Source organism: Muscardinus avellanarius, assembly GCF_963383645.1.
Source record: "Muscardinus avellanarius genome assembly, chromosome: X".
NCBI lineage: Eukaryota > Metazoa > Chordata > Mammalia > Rodentia > Gliridae > Muscardinus > Muscardinus avellanarius.
Genome location: NC_137792.1, coordinates 40,746,512 through 40,764,436, shown reverse-complemented (window position 1 = coordinate 40,764,436; position 17,925 = coordinate 40,746,512). Strand labels below are relative to the sequence as shown.

At 49.3% G+C, this 17,925-nt stretch overlaps 1 protein-coding gene across 1 annotated transcript; it reads left to right on the top strand.

Annotated features, from left to right (window-relative positions):
- Positions 1-5,278: 5,278 nt before the first annotated feature.
- Positions 5,279-14,229, top strand: ELK1 (ETS transcription factor ELK1; the record flags this gene model as incomplete). The annotated part of the gene is made up of 5 exons (XM_080719237.1): positions 5,279-5,521; positions 11,812-12,261; positions 12,895-13,326; positions 13,929-14,030; positions 14,131-14,229. The coding sequence occupies exons 1-5, from the start codon at positions 5,312-5,314 to the stop codon at positions 14,227-14,229; spliced, it is 1,293 nt and encodes a 430-aa protein (XP_080575363.1). The 5' UTR covers positions 5,279-5,311.
- Positions 14,230-17,925: the final 3,696 nt, after the last annotated feature.

Here is a 17,925-nt window from a genome sequence, read left to right as displayed (position 1 = left end):
CAGACTGTCTGGGTTCAAATCCTGGTTCCACCGGATTCCAACTGTGACCATGCACAGGTTACCTAAACATCTATCTCCACTACCATGTCTAGAAAATAAGGGAAATAATACCCACCCTTTAGTATTGCTTTGGAGACTAAGTCAGATGATTAAAACAATGTATAATTTTTATATTAATATATTTTATACTACTAGGCGTGGAACACAGGGGCATTCTACCTCTGAGCTGTACCCCTGCCCTATTTTTTATTTTTTATTTTGCAACAGGGTCTCACTGAGTTGCAGAGGGCCTCGCTAAGTAGCTGAGGCTGTCCGCGAACCACGATCCTCCTGTCTTAGCCTCCCAAATGCTGGGATTACATGTATGAGCCACCGCACCCAGCTAATTTTTATTTTAATATTACTCATCTCTCATATATTGGACCTCTTGCTCTCTCCTCAAAGCCTACTCTCAGCTGGGCATGGTGGCACATGCCTGTAATCCCACTGATTGGGAGGCTGAGGCAGAATGATTGCAGGTTTGAGGGCAGCCTCATCAAGAAGTGAGACTCTCATCAACCTAATGAGACCTTGTTTCAAAATCTTAAAAGAGAGAATAGGGCTGAGGGTGTAGCTCGGAGGTAAAATGGCTCTGGGTTCAACCCTCAGCACCAAAAAAAAAAAAAAAAAAAAAAAAGCCTACTCTCGCTGGGCATGGTGGTGCTTACCTGTAATCCTAGTACTTGGAGACTGAGACAGGAGGATCACAGGTTCGAGGCCAGCCTCAGCAACTCAGCAAGACTCTCAACAACCTAGGGAGACCTTGTTTCAAATTTAAAAAGATAGGGCTGCGGTACTACAGTTCAGCATTCAAACATCCCCGGTTCAATCCTCAGTACTTGGGAACAAAAGCACCCGCTCTCTCCCAGTGTTCCATCTCAGTTGATCACGATGCCTCCTTTCCAGGTGATCAGGCCACAGAGCTAGAGTCACCCTTGGCTCACCTCTCTCACCACCACCCTGATGCTATCAACAAATTTGTTGGCTCTGTATTCAGATTTATTTATTTCTGGTTCTGGAGATAGAACCCAGGGACATTCTATCACTGAGCTGTATCCTTAGCCCCCCCAACTTCAGTTTGTGGTCCTGGGGATTGAACCTCGGGACCTTCTACCTCTGAGCCACAGCCCTATTTTATTTGTTATTCTGAAAGAGGATCTCGAAGTTTTTTTTGTTTGTTTGTTTTTTGGTTTTTTTGGTGGTACTGGGGTTCCTGGAAGCCCTTCTACCTCCGGGCTACACTCCCAGACCTATTTTTACATTTTCATTTTGGAAACAGGGTCTCCTAAGCCAGCGCGCGCGGCTGGCTTCGAACCTGCGCGATCCTCCTGTCTCCGCCTCCCAAGCGCGGGGATGACAAGCGCGCGCCACCACGCCCGGCTAGGATCTCGAAGTTTTTGAGGCTGGCCTTAAACCTGCAATCTTCGCGTCTCAGCCTCCCAAGTACTGTGATTACAGTACTTGTAATGAATTACGGTACATTACATGTACATGCACCACCATGCTGGGTTCCAAACTCTTGTTTAAATTTTTGAGACAGGGTCTCACTAAATTGCCCAGTCTGCCCTCGAATGTGCCATCCTCCTGTGTCAGCCTCCTGAGTCACTGGGATTACAGGCGTGTGCCACCGCGCCTGGCCATCTTCAGATTTTAGCCAGACCCCTGCTACTTCTGGCACTCCCGCTGCTATCACCAACATCTCTTGCTTGGACCGTTGCAGTCGCCTCTGGACAGTCTGTTCACTTCACGACAGCCGGAGGGATCCTGTTCAAATCCGTCACCCCCTTACTCACGACCCTCTTATGACCCCGAATCTAAGATCTGATAGCGCCCAAAAAAGCCTCCGTCGGTCTATCTCCCAGCAGCCCTCTGTTCCCATCTCGCAGCACCCTCCTTTCCCCGCTCTCCTCCTCTGAGCTGGCTTCCTCGCTCTCCCTAGCCTGCCAGACCTTCCAGCCTCAGAGCCCTCCGCCCTGGCTGCCCCCAGATAGGCACAAGCCCAGCTCCTGCCATCTTTGCTCACCTGTCACCGCCACAGTGCCCTGTCCTCCATGACTGACCGCTCTCGGAAAACTAATAGCTCCTGCCCTGCTTGATTAACCCCCGTGTCCCTCAACACCATCTGCCATTTTGTTTATTCCCCTGATTTCTTGTCTGCTCCACTGAAATGTGAATCCACTAGAGCAGGGAGTGTTGTCCGTCGTATCGGTGGCCGTGTCTCCAGCACCTGGCCCAAGCGCACACTCAGGAGATGCCCCCTAAACCATTGAGGTAGCGGTCAGTGAAGGCATCGGGGCAGGGCAGGAACGAGAACTCCCGATCAGTGTTGTGCGGTGCTGGGGAGGGAACCCAGGGCCGCACACACGCTCTGCCACCCGCCGCACCGCCAGCCCGACTAGAACTCTTCTTAGAGGTCGAGTGGGAGAAGTGATAATAAGCAAAACATAGACGCCTGCATGCTGTTGAGGCTGGAAGCCAACAGTCAGCATCCACTTAGCCGACAGATTCTGCCTTGGTGCAGAGGAACTGGCGAAATTGCCTGTCTTCGCCACCAGGAGTCACACTCGGCTCTCCCAGCCTCTAAAAAAGCCTGCCTTCCAGTAAACTCGGTGAGCTCTCCTACTGGGTGCTCTAATGTGGCCCTCTACGGGCTTGGTGACTTGTATGCTCGCCGAAGACCGTGTCTACTGCAAACTAGCTCAGATATATAAGTGAATCGTTTTGCAGATTTCATTGCAGATTAAAGAATGGAGCTATAAATAATAATAGAGGGAGGCTCTTTGAAACCTTCCAAAGTGTGTGTGTGTGTGTGTGTGTGTGTGTGTGTGTGTGTGTGTCTGAGAGACAGAGCTGCATTTCCAGCCCAATTTTATTATTTATTTTGAATGGGGCTCACTGAATTGCCAAGGTTGGCCTTGAACCTACAATTCTGTCTCCGCTTCTCACATACTGGGATTACAGGCGTATGTCACCACATCCGCCTCCAAATAGCGGGCTCCTTTTTATTGTTGTTGTTTTGGGAATTGGACCCAGAGGTGTTCTGCTCCCGCCCTTTTTATTTTTTTATGCTGAGAGTAACCTCAAACCTTTGATCCTCCTGTCTCAGCCTCCAGGTCCTGGGATTTCAGGCATGGGCTACCACAGAGGCATTCTACCTCTGAGCCACACTCCTTGTCCCCAGCCCTTTTTATTTTTTCATGGTGCTGGGGTTTGAACCCCAGGGCTTTTATACCTCTGAGTTATACCCCCAGCTCTTTTTTCCCCCTTGAAACAAGGTTTTGCTAAATTGCTGAGAGTTTGACTAAATTGCTGGGACTGGCTCTTTTTATTTTTGTAGCACTGGGGATTGAATCCAGGGGAGTTCTGCCTCTGAGCCACACCCCCCAGCCCTATTTTATTTTATTTTTACTTTGAAATAAGGTCTCACTGGGTAGCTGAGAGTCTCACTACTTAAGGCTGTCCTCAAACTTGGGATCCTCCTGTCTCAGCCTCCCAAGTACTGGGGTTACAAGCATGTACCACCATGCCTGGCTTCTAAAGCTAGCTTTGAACCTATGGTCCTCTCAAATACTGGGATTACAGGTATGTACCACACCAATACCTCCAGCCCTTTGTATTTTGAAACTGGCAAAACTGGTTTCACTAAGTTGTTGAGGGTCTCACTAATTGTTGAGGCTGTCCTCAAACCTGGCCGTCTCCATGTCTCAGCCTCCCAAATACTGGGATTCCAGGTGTGTACCACTGTGTCTGGCATGAAGGTTCACTCTTAATCCAACCGCTTCAGGCAGGTGGACAGTTGCATGATTAAACTTCATTCCGTGGGGAATAGAAATCTCATGTCTATTTCCAGTTTGCTTACAGGAAAGAGCGGCAGTGGGGTGACAGAGAGGAGCCTGTTTTTCGAGGGGCATGCCAAGAGGGAGCAGTAGGCTTGAGGGCAAAGCTTAGAGCACTGGAACCCCTAAACTGCTGGGTCAGGATGCCCCTCCACTGCTTACAGCTGTGCGGTCTGTGAAAGGCACTCGACATCTTGTGCCTCAGCTGCGTCATCTGTAATTTAGTGACAGTCAGAATACCTACTTTCCAGAGTGCTGCTGAGGGAAGAATGAGCCGATGCCTATAAAAATAACAGTGCAGGTCTACATGCCCTTGTCCAAAACTCTTGGGGCCAGATGTGTTTCAGAAGGGCGAATTTTTCAGATTTTCGTAGGTAGTAAGGTGCCCGTGTGCTGTGTTACATAACACCCCAGCAAGCTCTGCGGCGCTCGTGTTTCTGCAGTCGAATGTGTGATGTGACCGTGCACACCGAGGATCCAGGAACAGCCGTGTTCCATCTCAAATCAGTTTTTGCTGCCAGAAGAGTTACAAAGAAGCTTTCTGTTTCTTAGAGCTTTTTGGATTTGTGGATAGCAGATAAGGAGTTATGAATAATTCCGAAGCTAATATTTATTTAGAGTTTATGATCCCACAGGCATATTAGCTTAATCCACACAATATTCGTTGGTGACTACTGATCGTGATAATCGCTATTTTACAGATGGGCATGTCATCATCCCTGTTGCACAGAGACACACAGCTTATTAGTGGCAGACCCAGGATTCAAACCCTAGCAGTGTGACAATAGAACCCGGGCACTTGTCCAATAAGCCATATTGCCTGTGCTCAGAGCAGCTCCTGACATGTACTAAGCAATCAACAAATGTTAGTTACGCTATAATCAAGAAGGAGCAGGGGGCTGGGAGTGGAGCTCTGCGGTAAAGTGCACGCTTAGCATGTTCAAGATCCTGAATCTGATCCACAGCACTGCAAAAAAAAAAAAAAAAAAAAGGCATGGTGGCTCATGCCTGTAACCCTAGTACTTGGGAGGCTGAGACAGGAGGATTATAGGTTTGAGGCCAGCTTCAGCAACTTGGTGAGATTCTCCACAAGTTAGTAAGACCTTGTTTCAAAATAAAAAATAAGCCAGGCGTGGTGGCGCACGCTTGCAATCCCCGCGGTTGGGAAGCTGAGACAGGAGGATCGCGCAGGTTCGAAGCCAGCCTCAGCTACTTAGTGAGGCTCTCAGCAACTTAGTGAGACCCTGTTTCCAAATAAAATATGAAATAGGTCTGGGAGTATAGCCCGGAGGTAGAAAGCCTCTGGGTTCCACCCCCAGTACCACCAAAAAAATAAATCAAATAGGGCTGGAGGGGTTGCCCCTTTCTGCAGCCTCTCACCTCTAAGCCGTCTGCCCTCCAGGTACCCCTGGGATGGCGTGAGCGCTCCTCCAGCGATGGACCCATCAGTGACGCTGTGGCAGTTTCTGCTGCAGCTGCTGAGAGAGCAGGGCAATGGCCACATCATCTCTTGGACCTCACGGGATGGTGGCGAGTTCAAGCTGGTGGATGCAGAAGAGGTGGCCCGGCTGTGGGGGCTACGCAAGAACAAGACCAACATGAATTACGACAAGCTCAGCCGGGCCTTGCGGTACTACTATGACAAGGTATGGCTGCGGGGACCTCCTGCAGTATCCATCGAAAATTTCTTATTTTTTTATGGTACTAGGGATTGAACCCAGGGACACTCTACCTCTGAGCCACACCCCGCCCTATTTTATTTATTTATTTATTTTGGAAACGGGGTCTCACTAAGTTCGGGAGGGCCTCACTAAGTTGCTGAGGCTGACCGTGAACCCGCGGTCCTCCTGCTCAGCATCCCAAGTACTGGGAGCACAAGCCAGTGCCCCTGTGCCCGGCTTTGTTTTTATTTTCTGAAACGGGGTCTCACTAGGTTGCTTAGAGTCTCACTGTGCTTGCGAGGCTATCCTTAAGCGTGCTCATCCTCCTGTCCCAGCCTCAGGGGTACTGGGATTATAGGCACGTGCCACCACACCTGGCTATCTCAGGTTTTTTTCCCCTTGTATTATTGTTTCAGCTAAAACCTTTCAGCATTATTAATACTCTTTTCCTTACTAGTCTCTCTCAGATTTCCAAAGCTATGGTGCTCCACCATGCCCTGCATGACATTTCATTTTTTTGCCTTATTCCTACATCTGAAACTTTGAAAACACGATAATGACACATTATGTCCTCTGAACTCCTGGACCGATGTTGGATTCCACTCCCTGCCCCCATTTACTTCATAATCTCTTACTCTAGAATATTTCTTTTTTTCTTTCTCTTTTTTGTGGTACTGGGATGGAACCCAGGGGCATTCTACCTCCTAGCTACGCCAACCCCATTTTTTTTTTGTGGTACTGGGGGTGGAACCCAGGGGCTTTCTACCTCTGGGCTACACTCCCACACCTATTTTCTATTTTATTTGGAAACAGGGTCTCACTGAGTTGCTGAGAGCCTCACTAAGTAGCTGAGGCTGGCTTCGAACCTGTGTGATCCTCCTGTCTCAGCCTCTCAAGCGCGGGGATTATAAGTGTGCGCCACCACGCCTGGCACTCTATTTTTTATTCTTTATTTTGAAACAGGGTCTCACTGAGTTGCAGAGAGCCTCGCTAAGTAGCTGAGGCTGTGAACCACAATCCTCCTGTCTCAGCTTCCCAAATGCTGGGATTACAAGTGTGCGCTAACACGCCCAGGCAGGCTATTTCTTACTCTTATTTCTAGAAAAACTATTCTGAGCCTGGTGTGGTGGCACATGCTTGTAGTCCTAGTATATGGGAGGCTGTGTCAGGAGGATGGCAGGTTTGTGGCTAGCTTCAGTAACTTAATGAGGCCCTCAGCTACTTGAATCCTATTTCAAAACAAAAAATAAAATAGGGCTGGGGTGTAATTTATAGGCAGGATGCCTGTGTTAAAAAAACAACAACAGCCGGGCGTGGTGGCACACGCTTGTAATCCCCACGCTTGGGAGGCGGAGACAGGAGGATCGCACAGGTTCAAAGCCAGACACACTGGCTTAAGAGACCTTGTTTCCAAATAAAAATATAAAAATGGGCTGGGTGTGGTGACGCACGCTTGTAATCCCCGCGCTTGGGAGGCAGAGACAGGAGGATTGCACAGGTTCGAAGCCAGCTGTGCACGCTGGCTTAGGAGACCCCATTTCCAAATAAAAATGTAAAAATAGGTCTGGGAGTATAGCCCAGAGGTAGAAGGGCTTCCAGGAACCCCAGTACCACCAAAAATAAATAAATAAATAAATAAATAAATAAATAAATAAATAAAATTAAAAAAAATAAAAATGGGTCTGGGAGTGTAGCCTGGAGGTTGAAGGGTTTCCAGGAGCCCCAATACCACCAAAAAAATTTAAAAAATAACCAAACTGCTCTGATGGGCCAGGTATGGTGGTGGCACACACTTCACGCTTGTAATCCCAACTTCTCTGGAGGCTGAGGCAGGAGGAAGACAAGTTTGAAGCCAGCCCAGGGTATGTAGCAAGACCATCTCAAAAATTTTTTAAAGGCTAGACCAGGCATGGTGGCCTAAGTCTAATCCCAGTACTTGAGGTTAAGTTAGGAGGCTTGTGGATTCAAGGTCAGCCTCTGCTACTTAAGGAATGGTGATGTAGCTCAGTAGGAAATCACTTACTTAGCATGCACTGGGTTCCGGGTTCCATCCCCAGTACCGCAATAAAAACCTAACAGTATTATGCTGACCATTCCTTACTTATATTTTATCAGTTATTTTCACTTCTTCTCTATTCTTTTAACTAAAACCCCCAGAAGATCTTCTATAATACCTGCTCTATACTCCATCCTCTTTGATTCTGACAGCAACACTGGTCTGCGCCAATATTTATATCAATTTTATCACCTTTTTCCTACAATTAAAATTTTTTTATTTTTATTTTTTTGGTGGTACTGGGGTTCCTGGAAACCCTTCTACCTCCGGGCTACACTCCCAGACCCATTTTTATATTTTTATTTGGAAACAAGTTCTCTTAAGCCAGCGCGGCTGACTTTGAACCTGCGCGATCCTCCTGTCTCTGCCTCCCAAGCGCGGGGGATTACAAGCGTGCGCCACCACGCCCGGCTACAATTAAAATTTTAGATTTTTCTTCTCAAGACCCCAGACCAGTGCTAGATTTCCCCTACCCCCAAAATTTCTATCAGATATTTCATCTTATTCCCTTAACTGAAACCTTTCAAAACAATATTCATGAATATAATTTTTTTTAGTATGGGGCATTATGCCTCTGAGCTATACCTCTAGCACTTTTTATATTTTATTTTTTATGGTACTGAGGATTCCCAGGGACATTCTACCTCTGAGCTACACCCCCAGCCTGATTTTTTATCCTTTATTTTGTGGTACTTGGAATGGAACCCAGGGGCATTCTACCTTTGAGCTACACCCTCAGCCTTATTTTTTATTCTTTATTTTGTTTGTTTGTTTGTTTGTTTGTTTGTTTTTGGTGGTACTGGGGGTGGAACCCAGAGGCTTTCTACTTCCGGGCTATACTCCCAGACCCATTTTATATTTTATTTGGAAACAGGGTCTCACTAAGTTGCTGAGAGCCTCACTAAGTAGCTGCAGCTGGCTTTGAACCTGCGCGATCTTCCTGTCTCAGCCTCCCAAGCATGGGGATTATAAGCATGCAGCCACCACGCCTGGCTTAATTCTTTATTTTGAAACAGAGTCTCACTGAGTTGCAAAAGGCCTAAGTTGCTGAGGCTGGCCGTGAACCTGTGATCCTCTTGTCTCAGCCTCCTAAATTCTGGGATTACAAGCATGCGCCATCATGCGTAGCTTAAATTTTATCTTGAAGCAGGTCTTTCTATGTTGTTGAGGCTAGCATTCAAACCTACAGTCCTTCTGTCTCCGCTTCCCAAGTACTGGGATTACAGGCATGCACCACTGCACTGGACTTGATGTACCTTTCTTTTTTTGGTATTGAGGGTGGAACTCGGGATTCTACCTCCAAGCTATGCCCCCAGCACTATTTCTTATTTTTTTTCTTTTTAAAAATTTTTATAGATTTATAATTTCTTTTTGGTACTGGGAATTGAGCCCCAGGACCCATTTTTTATTCTTTATTTTGAAGCAGAGTCTCAGTAAGTTGTGGAGGGCCTCACTCAGTAGCTTAGGCTGGCTGTGAATCTGTGAACCTCTTACTTTGGCCTCCCAAGTTCTAGGTTTACAAGTGTGCGTCACCACACCCAGCTTAATGTACCTTTTCGTTCCTCTTGAGAAACACAAGCCCACCCCGTGGCATACCCAAGCAACATAAGACCTTCTGGAATGTCCTAGTACTCTCCAGATTTCTCTTGTTCCCCAAAACAGCCCTATACCTGTGCTTCACATTCTTAATAACTGAAGATATTTATTCTATTTATTTTTTGGGGGGGCGACACTGAGGATGGAACCCAGGGACATTCTGCATCTTAAGCTACATCCCCTGCCCTATTTTTAATTCTTTATTTTGAAAGAAGTTCTCACTAAGTTGCAGAGGGCCTAAGTAGCTGAGTCTGTCTTTGAACCTGTGATCCTCCTGTCTGAGCCTCTCAAATACTGTGATTACAAGCGAGGGTCACCACACCCAGCTTATTCTGATTTTATATCTTATTCCTTTAGCTCAATCCTCCATCACAATATTAGTAATGAGTACCTCATTCTGTCCTCTGAGATCATTAGAACATCCCTGAGACCCTTCGTGTGTCCTAAAATACCCTCAAGCATACTGTTACCCACCCAAGAAAGCCTTGAGATCCTCCTCTCAGTATGTATGTATGCATTTATGTATGTATTTATGTATGTATTTATTTGGTAGTACTGGAGAAGGAACCTAGGGACATTCTACCTTCAAGCTACACCCCCAGCCCTATTTTTTATTCTTTATTTTTGAAACAGGATCTCACTGAGTTGCAAAAGGCCTCACTAAGTAGCTTGAAGCTGACTGCGAATCACTATCCTCCTGACTCAGCTTCTTGAGTGCTGGGATTACAAGAGTGCGCCACCACACCTGGCCTCCTCTCGGTATTTATACCTGTCCCTCTTTTTTTGGTGGTACTGGGGTTCCTGGAAACCCTTCTACCTCCGGGCTACACTTCCAGACACCTATTTTTTATATTTTTATTTGGAAACAGGGTCTCTTAAGCTAGCAAGGCTGGCTTCAAACTTGTGCGATCCTCCTGTCTCCGCCTCCCAAGTGCAGGGATTACAAGCATGTGACACCACACCTGGCTACCTGTATCTTTTTGGTGTGTGTGTGTTGAGGGTATACTGGGATTGAACCCGGAAGAATTCTACTTCTGAACTATATCCCCAGCCCTATTTTATTTTTTATTTGGAAACAGTCTCACTAAGTTGCTGAGGCTCACAGAAATCTTCTGTTTTAACCTTCTTCTTTTTTTTTTTTTGGTGGTTCTGGGGATGGAACCAGGGGCATCCGAGCTATACCTCCTGCCCTATTTTTTATTCTTTATTTTGAAAACGGGTCTCACTGAGTTGCAGAGGGCCTCACTAGTAGCTGAGGCTGAGGCTGTCCCCGAACCGCAACCCTCCGGTCTCAGCCTTCCGAATGCTGGGATTACAAGTGTGCGCCACCATGCCTGGCTTGTTTTAGCCTTCTAAGTACTGGGATTACAAGTGTACACCACCATATCTGGCCAATTTTTTTTACAGTATTAGGGATGGAACCCAGGGACATTCTGCCTCCGAGTGGCACCCCCAGCCCTATTTTTTATTCTTTATTTTGAAACAGAGTCTCACTGAGTTGCAAAGGGCCTAAGTAGCTGAGGCTATCAACGAACCGCAATCCTTCTGTCTCAGCCTCCCAAATGCTGGGATTACAAGCGTGCACCACCACGCCTGGATCAATTTTCTTTATTTTTGAAATGGTATCAATAGGTTGCTGAAGAATCTCACTGTTTGCTGAGGCTGTCCTTGAACCTGTGATCCTCCTGTCTCAGTCTCCTGAGTACTGGGATTACAGGTGGGCACCACCATGCTCAGCCTTATATCTGTATCTCTTTTTTGGTGGTACTGAGAGTGGAACCCAGAGGCTTTTCTACCTCCGGGCTATACTCCCAGACCTATTTTATACTTGATTTGGAAACAGGGTCTCAGTTAAGTTGCTGAGAGCCTCCATAGCTGATGCTGGCTTCCAGCCTCCTGTCTCAGCTTCCCAAGCACTGGGATTACAAGCGTGCGCCACCACGCCCGGCTCATATCTGTATTTTAATGTTCTCATCTAACTTCCTTCAGTTACTTCATTTTCTTACTGCTTTAGCTTAAATCTACCCAACAGTATTAATAATGAGGCCTCACCTTGCCCTCCTTAGCGACCTTACTTTCTTCCATATCTATAGCGTTAAATGATCCTATCAGCAATTCATCACCCTGTTCATCTAATTTGGAGTCATCCAGTATTTGTATTAGTGACTTCATTTTCTTTTCTTACTGCCCTAGCTAATTTCCAAAACTGTGTCCCAGCAGCCATCCCCAATCTGTGGTTCTTGGAACCAAGAGGAAAACTCGGTCTACATCCGCTCCCCTAAAAGGGCCCCATGGTGAAATGGAGCCAGTAAGGGCAGGGGAGTGGGACAGACAGAGATGAGGAGTGACAGGGGGACTTGAGGGAGCTGAATAGGAGTTTAAAAAGCCTAGAAAGAATTGTGGAGGAGAACTAAAAAAGTGGGGAAGGACACAGAGAAGAGAATCTGTGGAGGGGGAAAGAAAGGGAGGTACAGACTAAGCAAACTGGAGGAGCCAACAAATTAAGAGGTGTGACACAGGAGCAAATGGGAAGAACGTGCCCAAGAGAAGAGAAGCGCCCTTAACTCCTCCTCCCCCTGCTGCTTTCCTCTGAGGCCCTCCGTTCTGTCTCCTCCCTTCCCAGAATATCATCCGCAAAGTAAGCGGCCAGAAGTTCGTCTACAAGTTTGTGTCCTACCCCGAGGTTGCAGGGTGCTCCACCGAGGACTGCCTGCCCCAGCCCGAGGTGTCCGTTGCCTCTGCTGTGGCAAATGTGGCCCCCGCTGCTGTACATGCTGCCCCCGGGGACCCTGCCTCCGGAAAGCCAGGCACACCCAAGGGTGCAGGAATGGCAGGTCCAGGCGGTTTGGCGCGCAGCAGCCGCAATGAGTACATGCGCTCAGGCCTCTATTCCACCTTCACCATCCAGTCCCTGCAGCCACAGCCACAGCCACCCCCCCATCCTCGGCCTGCCTCGGTGCTCCCCAATACCACCCCTGCAGGAGCAGCAGTGCACCCCTCAGGGAGCAGGAGCACCAGCCCCAATCCCTTGGAGGCCTGCCTGGAGGCGGAAGAGGCTGGCCTGCCTCTGCAGGTAAGTGCTAGAATATGGAAGCTCTATAAGGGGGAGGCCAAGGAGGAGGGATACAGGATTTCAAAATGAAGAGCGGGGCGGGTAGTGGAAGAAGGAAGTCCTGTGGCACGACATACAGTGGAAGGAGAGCTACAGAAGTCCCCTTGGAAGAAGGGGAGGGGAGGGAGGTGTGCAAATTCTCTGAAGGGAGATGGAGAGGAAGTTAGTGTACTATAGTCCCCCAATATGCAGTAGGTGCTCTGAATGTCTTCGTTTAATGGACTGGTTCCAACTCCTTAGCTCTCATCAGAGTCACGTGGATGGCTGGTTAAGTCACGGCTAGAGAGGGCCCCGAATTTGCATTTTAATGAGCTTACAAATGAGGCGGATGCTTCTAGTCTGAAGTGAACTTTTGAGAACTGTTCTCATCAAGGGTGGTAGTCCCTAGAGCTTCACAGGCCCTTGGTCTCAGAGGAGGACCTGGCCCAGAGCAAGCCCCATTTCCATGAATAAGTTCCTGCCCTGAGGGACAGTCAGTCCTGCTTCCAGGACCAAATCCCGCTTTCTTGGGAGAATCCTTGAGTGGCCCACGGAGAAAAGTTCTCTACCCCAACCATCCTTATGCGCGCGCCCTTTTGCCCACTCCTCTCACAGGTCATCCTGACCCCGCCCGAGGCCCCAAACCTGAAAGCAGAAGAGCTGAATGTGGAGCCAGGCTTGGGCCGGCCACTGCCCCCTGAAGTGAAAGTGGAGGGGCCCAAGGAAGAGTTGGGAGCTGTAGGGGAGGTGGGGTTTGTGTCGGAATCTGTCAAGGCCGAGCCGGAAGTCCCACCCTCGGAGGGTGTGTCCGCTCGGTTGCCTGCGGTTGTCATGGAAACTACAGCACAGGTGGGTGGCCTTACGGCCTCTACCACTGAGATCACCCAGCCACCGAAGGGCCGGAAGCCCCGAGACCTGGAGCTTCCTCTCAGCCCGAGCCTGCTGGGTGGGCCAGGACCTGAACGGACTCCAGGATCAGGAACTGGCTCTGGTGTGCAGGCGCCAGGGCCGGCGCTGACGCCGTCCCTGCTACCTACGCACACGTTGGTGAGTGCCTGCAGGGGGCGGGCTGGCAGCCAGGACAGATGGGATTGGCCCGTGGCGGGTAACTGACAGCAATTCGAGGGGAGCCTGAGTGGTCTAGAAAAGCATGGCGCTTTCGGGTGTGATTGGCTGAACTGAGGCTTGGGCTAGAATAGGGAAGGCAGGTTTAGGGGCTTTGGGGCACCGAGTGAGGGGTCCAGAGACTTGGGAGCTGTTTCTGGGTGGGACGGGATTGAAAGAACTTGACGGGTGCTTTCTGGTCTGGGATTTCTCACTGTGAGGTACTTAGGTGTGACTTAGGAGTGGGAGGTTGATCTGGGCTGGTGACTTGGGAGGCTGTGAAGCAATGTTTCTGGTGGGTGGCCTTGCCCAGTGAGTGGAGTCTGAGCGAGTGGAGGTGGACTCTCGGGAGTAGGGAGGGTGTGTGTGTGACAGTTGGAGAGATGCCGCGGCCAGGGTCTTAGGAGTTACAGTCTAGGGCTGTGAACTCTTGATTGACCCGGAGGTCTCAGTGGGAAATAGGTGCCAGGGCCCAGACCATATTCCTTCTATCCTCCCACATCCGCCTTCTGCTCACTTGAGCTCTGACCGCCCCTTCCCTGCAGACCCCGGTGCTGCTGACGCCCAGCTCGCTGCCGCCCAGCATCCACTTCTGGAGTACTCTGAGCCCCATTGCGCCCCGCAGCCCGGCCAAGCTCTCCTTCCAGGTAGGATTTCTTCCTCCGCCTTGAAGGGGGTGAAAGATGCCCCGTTGAAAAGGATAAAAGATGGACATTATCCGTGACCTCTTCCTATTTCTGCTCCCAGTTTCCTTCCAGTGGCAGCGCCCAGGTGCACATCCCGTCCATCAGCGTGGATGGCCTCTCGACCCCCGTGGTGCTCTCCCCAGGGCCCCAGAAGCCATGACTACCACCACTACCACCCACTTCTGGGGTCACTCCATCCGTGGCCCTGAACTTCTCTCCAGCCAGCCATCTCAAGGAGAAACATAGTTCAACTGACAGACTTGTGCTTTGGTTGTGGTGGGGTGGGGATCCCTAAGAAGAAGGATCTCTCGCTAATGCCTCCACCGAAAACCCACCACTTTTCTCTCCTTCCTCGTCAGTCCCCCAGTGGCCGCCTTCACACGTCTCCTACTTCAGTGGTAGGGACGGTTTATTTATTTATTTTTTGAAGGCCACTGGGAGGAGCCTGGCACAACCCTTTTAGGGGGGTGGTTCAGACATCTCCCCTATCTCCCCACTTCTTTCCCCAAGACAAGACAATCTGGGTGTGGCTTGAGAAGGACCTTTATTTATTTCTCAGCCTGCCTTTGGGGAAATGAGGGAGTCCTGTTCCCATTTAGGGGTGTGGGTAGAAGAGCCAGTTTGTTTTTTTATCCCTGGCCATACCCAAGGGTCCAGGAAGAATCTGAAGGGTTTAATGGTTTGGGAATCTTGGCCAAAAAAGGATCACACCCCTGGAAGAGGAATTCCACCTCCCCTGCCTTTCTCTCAGACAGCTTGTCCTTTTCTCAACCACCATTTTGGCCGGGGAGAAATAGCCCTTTTCTTCTTCTCCCCCACCCTGAGAAGCCATTCCTTTGTCTGCCAAACTCCCTGGTGTCCTGCCTGTTACCTCCCAATGGAGGGTTTTTTTGGGGGGTGGCCCCCGTCTGGGGGGCCCCTCCGACCAGTACTCCAGGTCTCCCTGTCTCCCACCCCTTGCCATTTTGATAGTATAATCTATTTTTAAATGGGGCTTTTCAATAGGGGAGAGGGAGGCATCTCTTCCTATATCTGATGGGGTGGGTGGGTGGGAAGGAAGGGATTTGGGGGGATCTTCCTGCTGCCCCCAAGTGTTTATTTTTGATACCAAACATGTATTTTCAGCTCCCTCCCTCCCAGCCCCCCAATTTCCTGCGGGCGGGTACAAAGGACCCTTTTAAGTGTCCCTGGAGTTGGGAGGGAGGAATGGGGACGTAAAGCCTATCTTGTCTCAATTCTAGGCTGGAGAGGGTGGGTTCAAAAGCCGCCTGAGCTCACCTGTCAGCACGGGCCCAGCCCGACCCAGGCCTGGGGACCTGGGCGTCGGTGATTTGGGGGACGGTGCTACACTCGTCTCCTGTTTCTTTTACTTCCCCAAAATGGTCCTTTTTTTCTAAGAGTCCCAGAGAATGGGGAATTGTTCCTGTAAATATATATTTTTTAAAGTGTCGCTGGAGGCTGCTGACATTTTTCCCCCCTGTGATGTGTTGGGGACAAGCCGAGTGTGATAGGTTTGACTGGGCACGAAAGGCGGTGAGGGTTGTGGGGTCAGTTGTCAGAGAAATGGCATGCTGCTGTGTTTCCGACAGTAGAGCCTGCCAGTTCGTAAGCGGGTGTGGCGCAAGCACCCGTGGAAAACTGCGGTGGTGATTTCCCATGCATGAGAGAAAGGGCAGAAGTTGCCACCACAAACTTTTGACAGTGGACCTATGTAAGATATGGTGGCTCTGTTTCAGAAACTCAAGACTGAATAAGATACAATACAAGAAGCCAGGCTCAGTGGCACTGACCTGTAACCCCAGTACTTGGGAGGCCGAGACAGGAGGATTGTAGGTTCACGGCCAGCCTCAGCAATTTATCACATCCTTCAGCAAATTATTGAGACCTTGTTTCAAAGTAAAAAGGGCTGGGGGTATAACTCAGAGGTAAAACAACTCTGGGTTCAATCCCCGGTACACGGGGAAAAAATACAGTACACGTACCTGCAGTGGTATGTCTGAGCGATGGTTCTTGAGACAGGAATGGGGACCGCAGACACAGCCTGATGGTGAACGTGTGCAAGACAGACTTAGAAACCACAACCACGTGTGACAGACCGTGTGGGCAGGAAACTGGTGGAGATTTTCAGGGACACTGTGCAGGTGAGAAACCTCACTGTATGTAAACAGGCGACTCCAAATTTGAGAAATGGCGCATGTGTGAAACTGTGAGACTGAAATGTCAGCTACAACCGTAGGCGTGTGTGTGTATGTGTAAGAAGTTGATTTTGTGAGAGCAAGAGGTGACTAGACGGAGACAGCTGTGTGTGTGCAGAGACCGTGGGAAAGACTAAAATGGAGGATGACCGTGGCCAGGAGAGTTCACAGGACCCTGAGACTCGTGGCAAACCGGCTTGCAGTTCGGACTACAGCCTCTCCATAGGTTCTCGAGAGGCCGAGGGACTGTCTGAGAAAGAAGAGGAAGCACTTGTGAGAGGCCAGCAGTGCGAGCACTGAACATCAGCGACTGCGGCTGACACTGTGTGAGTCCATGAAACACATTTCATAAAACTAACCCATAGGCCGAGCGAGGTGGTACCCGCTTCGAAGCCCAGTAACTGGGAGGCTGAGACAGAAGGATCACAGGATCATGGCCAGCCTCAGCTAATACTTAGTGAGGACCTCTGCGACTTAGTAAGAGCCTGTTATGAAATAAAGATTTTAAAAATTGGGCTTTGGAGCCAGGCGTGTGGCGCACGCTTGTAATCCCCGCGCTTGGGAGGCTGAGACGGGAGGATCAAAGCCAGCCTCAGCTACTTAGTGAGGCTCTCAGCAACTTAGTGAGACCCTGTTTCCAAATAAAATATAAAAAAGGTCTGGGAGTATAGCCTGGAGGTAGAAAGCCTCTGGGTTCCACCCCCAGTACCACCAAAAAAAAAAAAAAAAATTGGGCTTGGGACATAGCGCAGAGGTAGAATGCCCCTGGGTTCATCCCCAGTACTGGGGGGAAAAAAGCTAACACACAGACACTGTGTCTATAAAAACAGATTATGAGACTGAGCCAAGAGACACTGAGCAGGGCTTCCAAAACTGTAATTGTGCTTGTGTCTGTGATAAGTTATATCAAATACTCAACTGTGTACTGTATAAAGTACACGAGTGCCAGGCATGGTGGTGCATGCCTGGAATCCCAGTACTTGGGAGGCTGAGATAGGAGGATCGAGGGTTCGAGTCCACCCTCAGCAACTTGGAGAGAACCTTCTTTAAAATAAAATAGAAAAGCTGGGTGTGGTGGCGCACGCCTGTAATCCCAGCATTTAGGAGGCTGAGACCAGAGGATCACAGTTCGCAGACAGTCTCAGCTACTTAGTGAGGCACTCCATAACTCAGTGAGAGCCTGTTTCAAAATAAAGAATAAAAAATAGGACAAGGGGTGTAGCTTAGAGGTTGAACGCCCCTGAGTTCCATCCCAAAACCCACACACACCAAAAAAAAATAGAAAATAGGGCTGACAGTATAGCTCAGAGGCAAAATACCCCTGAGTTCAATCCCCAGTACCATGGGAAAAAGAAATACATGACCCAGCACAGGAGAGGAGACTGCATGAGCCTGACCGACAGCCTGGGTGCAGTGGGAATCAGTGCCCTGTGCATCAAAAGTGGACTGGGCAAGGAAGCCGGCATCTGAGAAAGCAGATGCCGTGCATACTTGTGAAACTGCAAGAGACGTACTGAAAGCTGTAACTCAAGAACCTGAAGCCGGGCATGGTGGCTCAGCTTGTAATCCCCGTGCTTGGAAGGCTGAGAAAGGAGGATCCCAGGTTCGTGGCCAGCCCCAGCTACTTAGTGAGCCTTGTTTCAAAAAATAAGGAGCCGGGC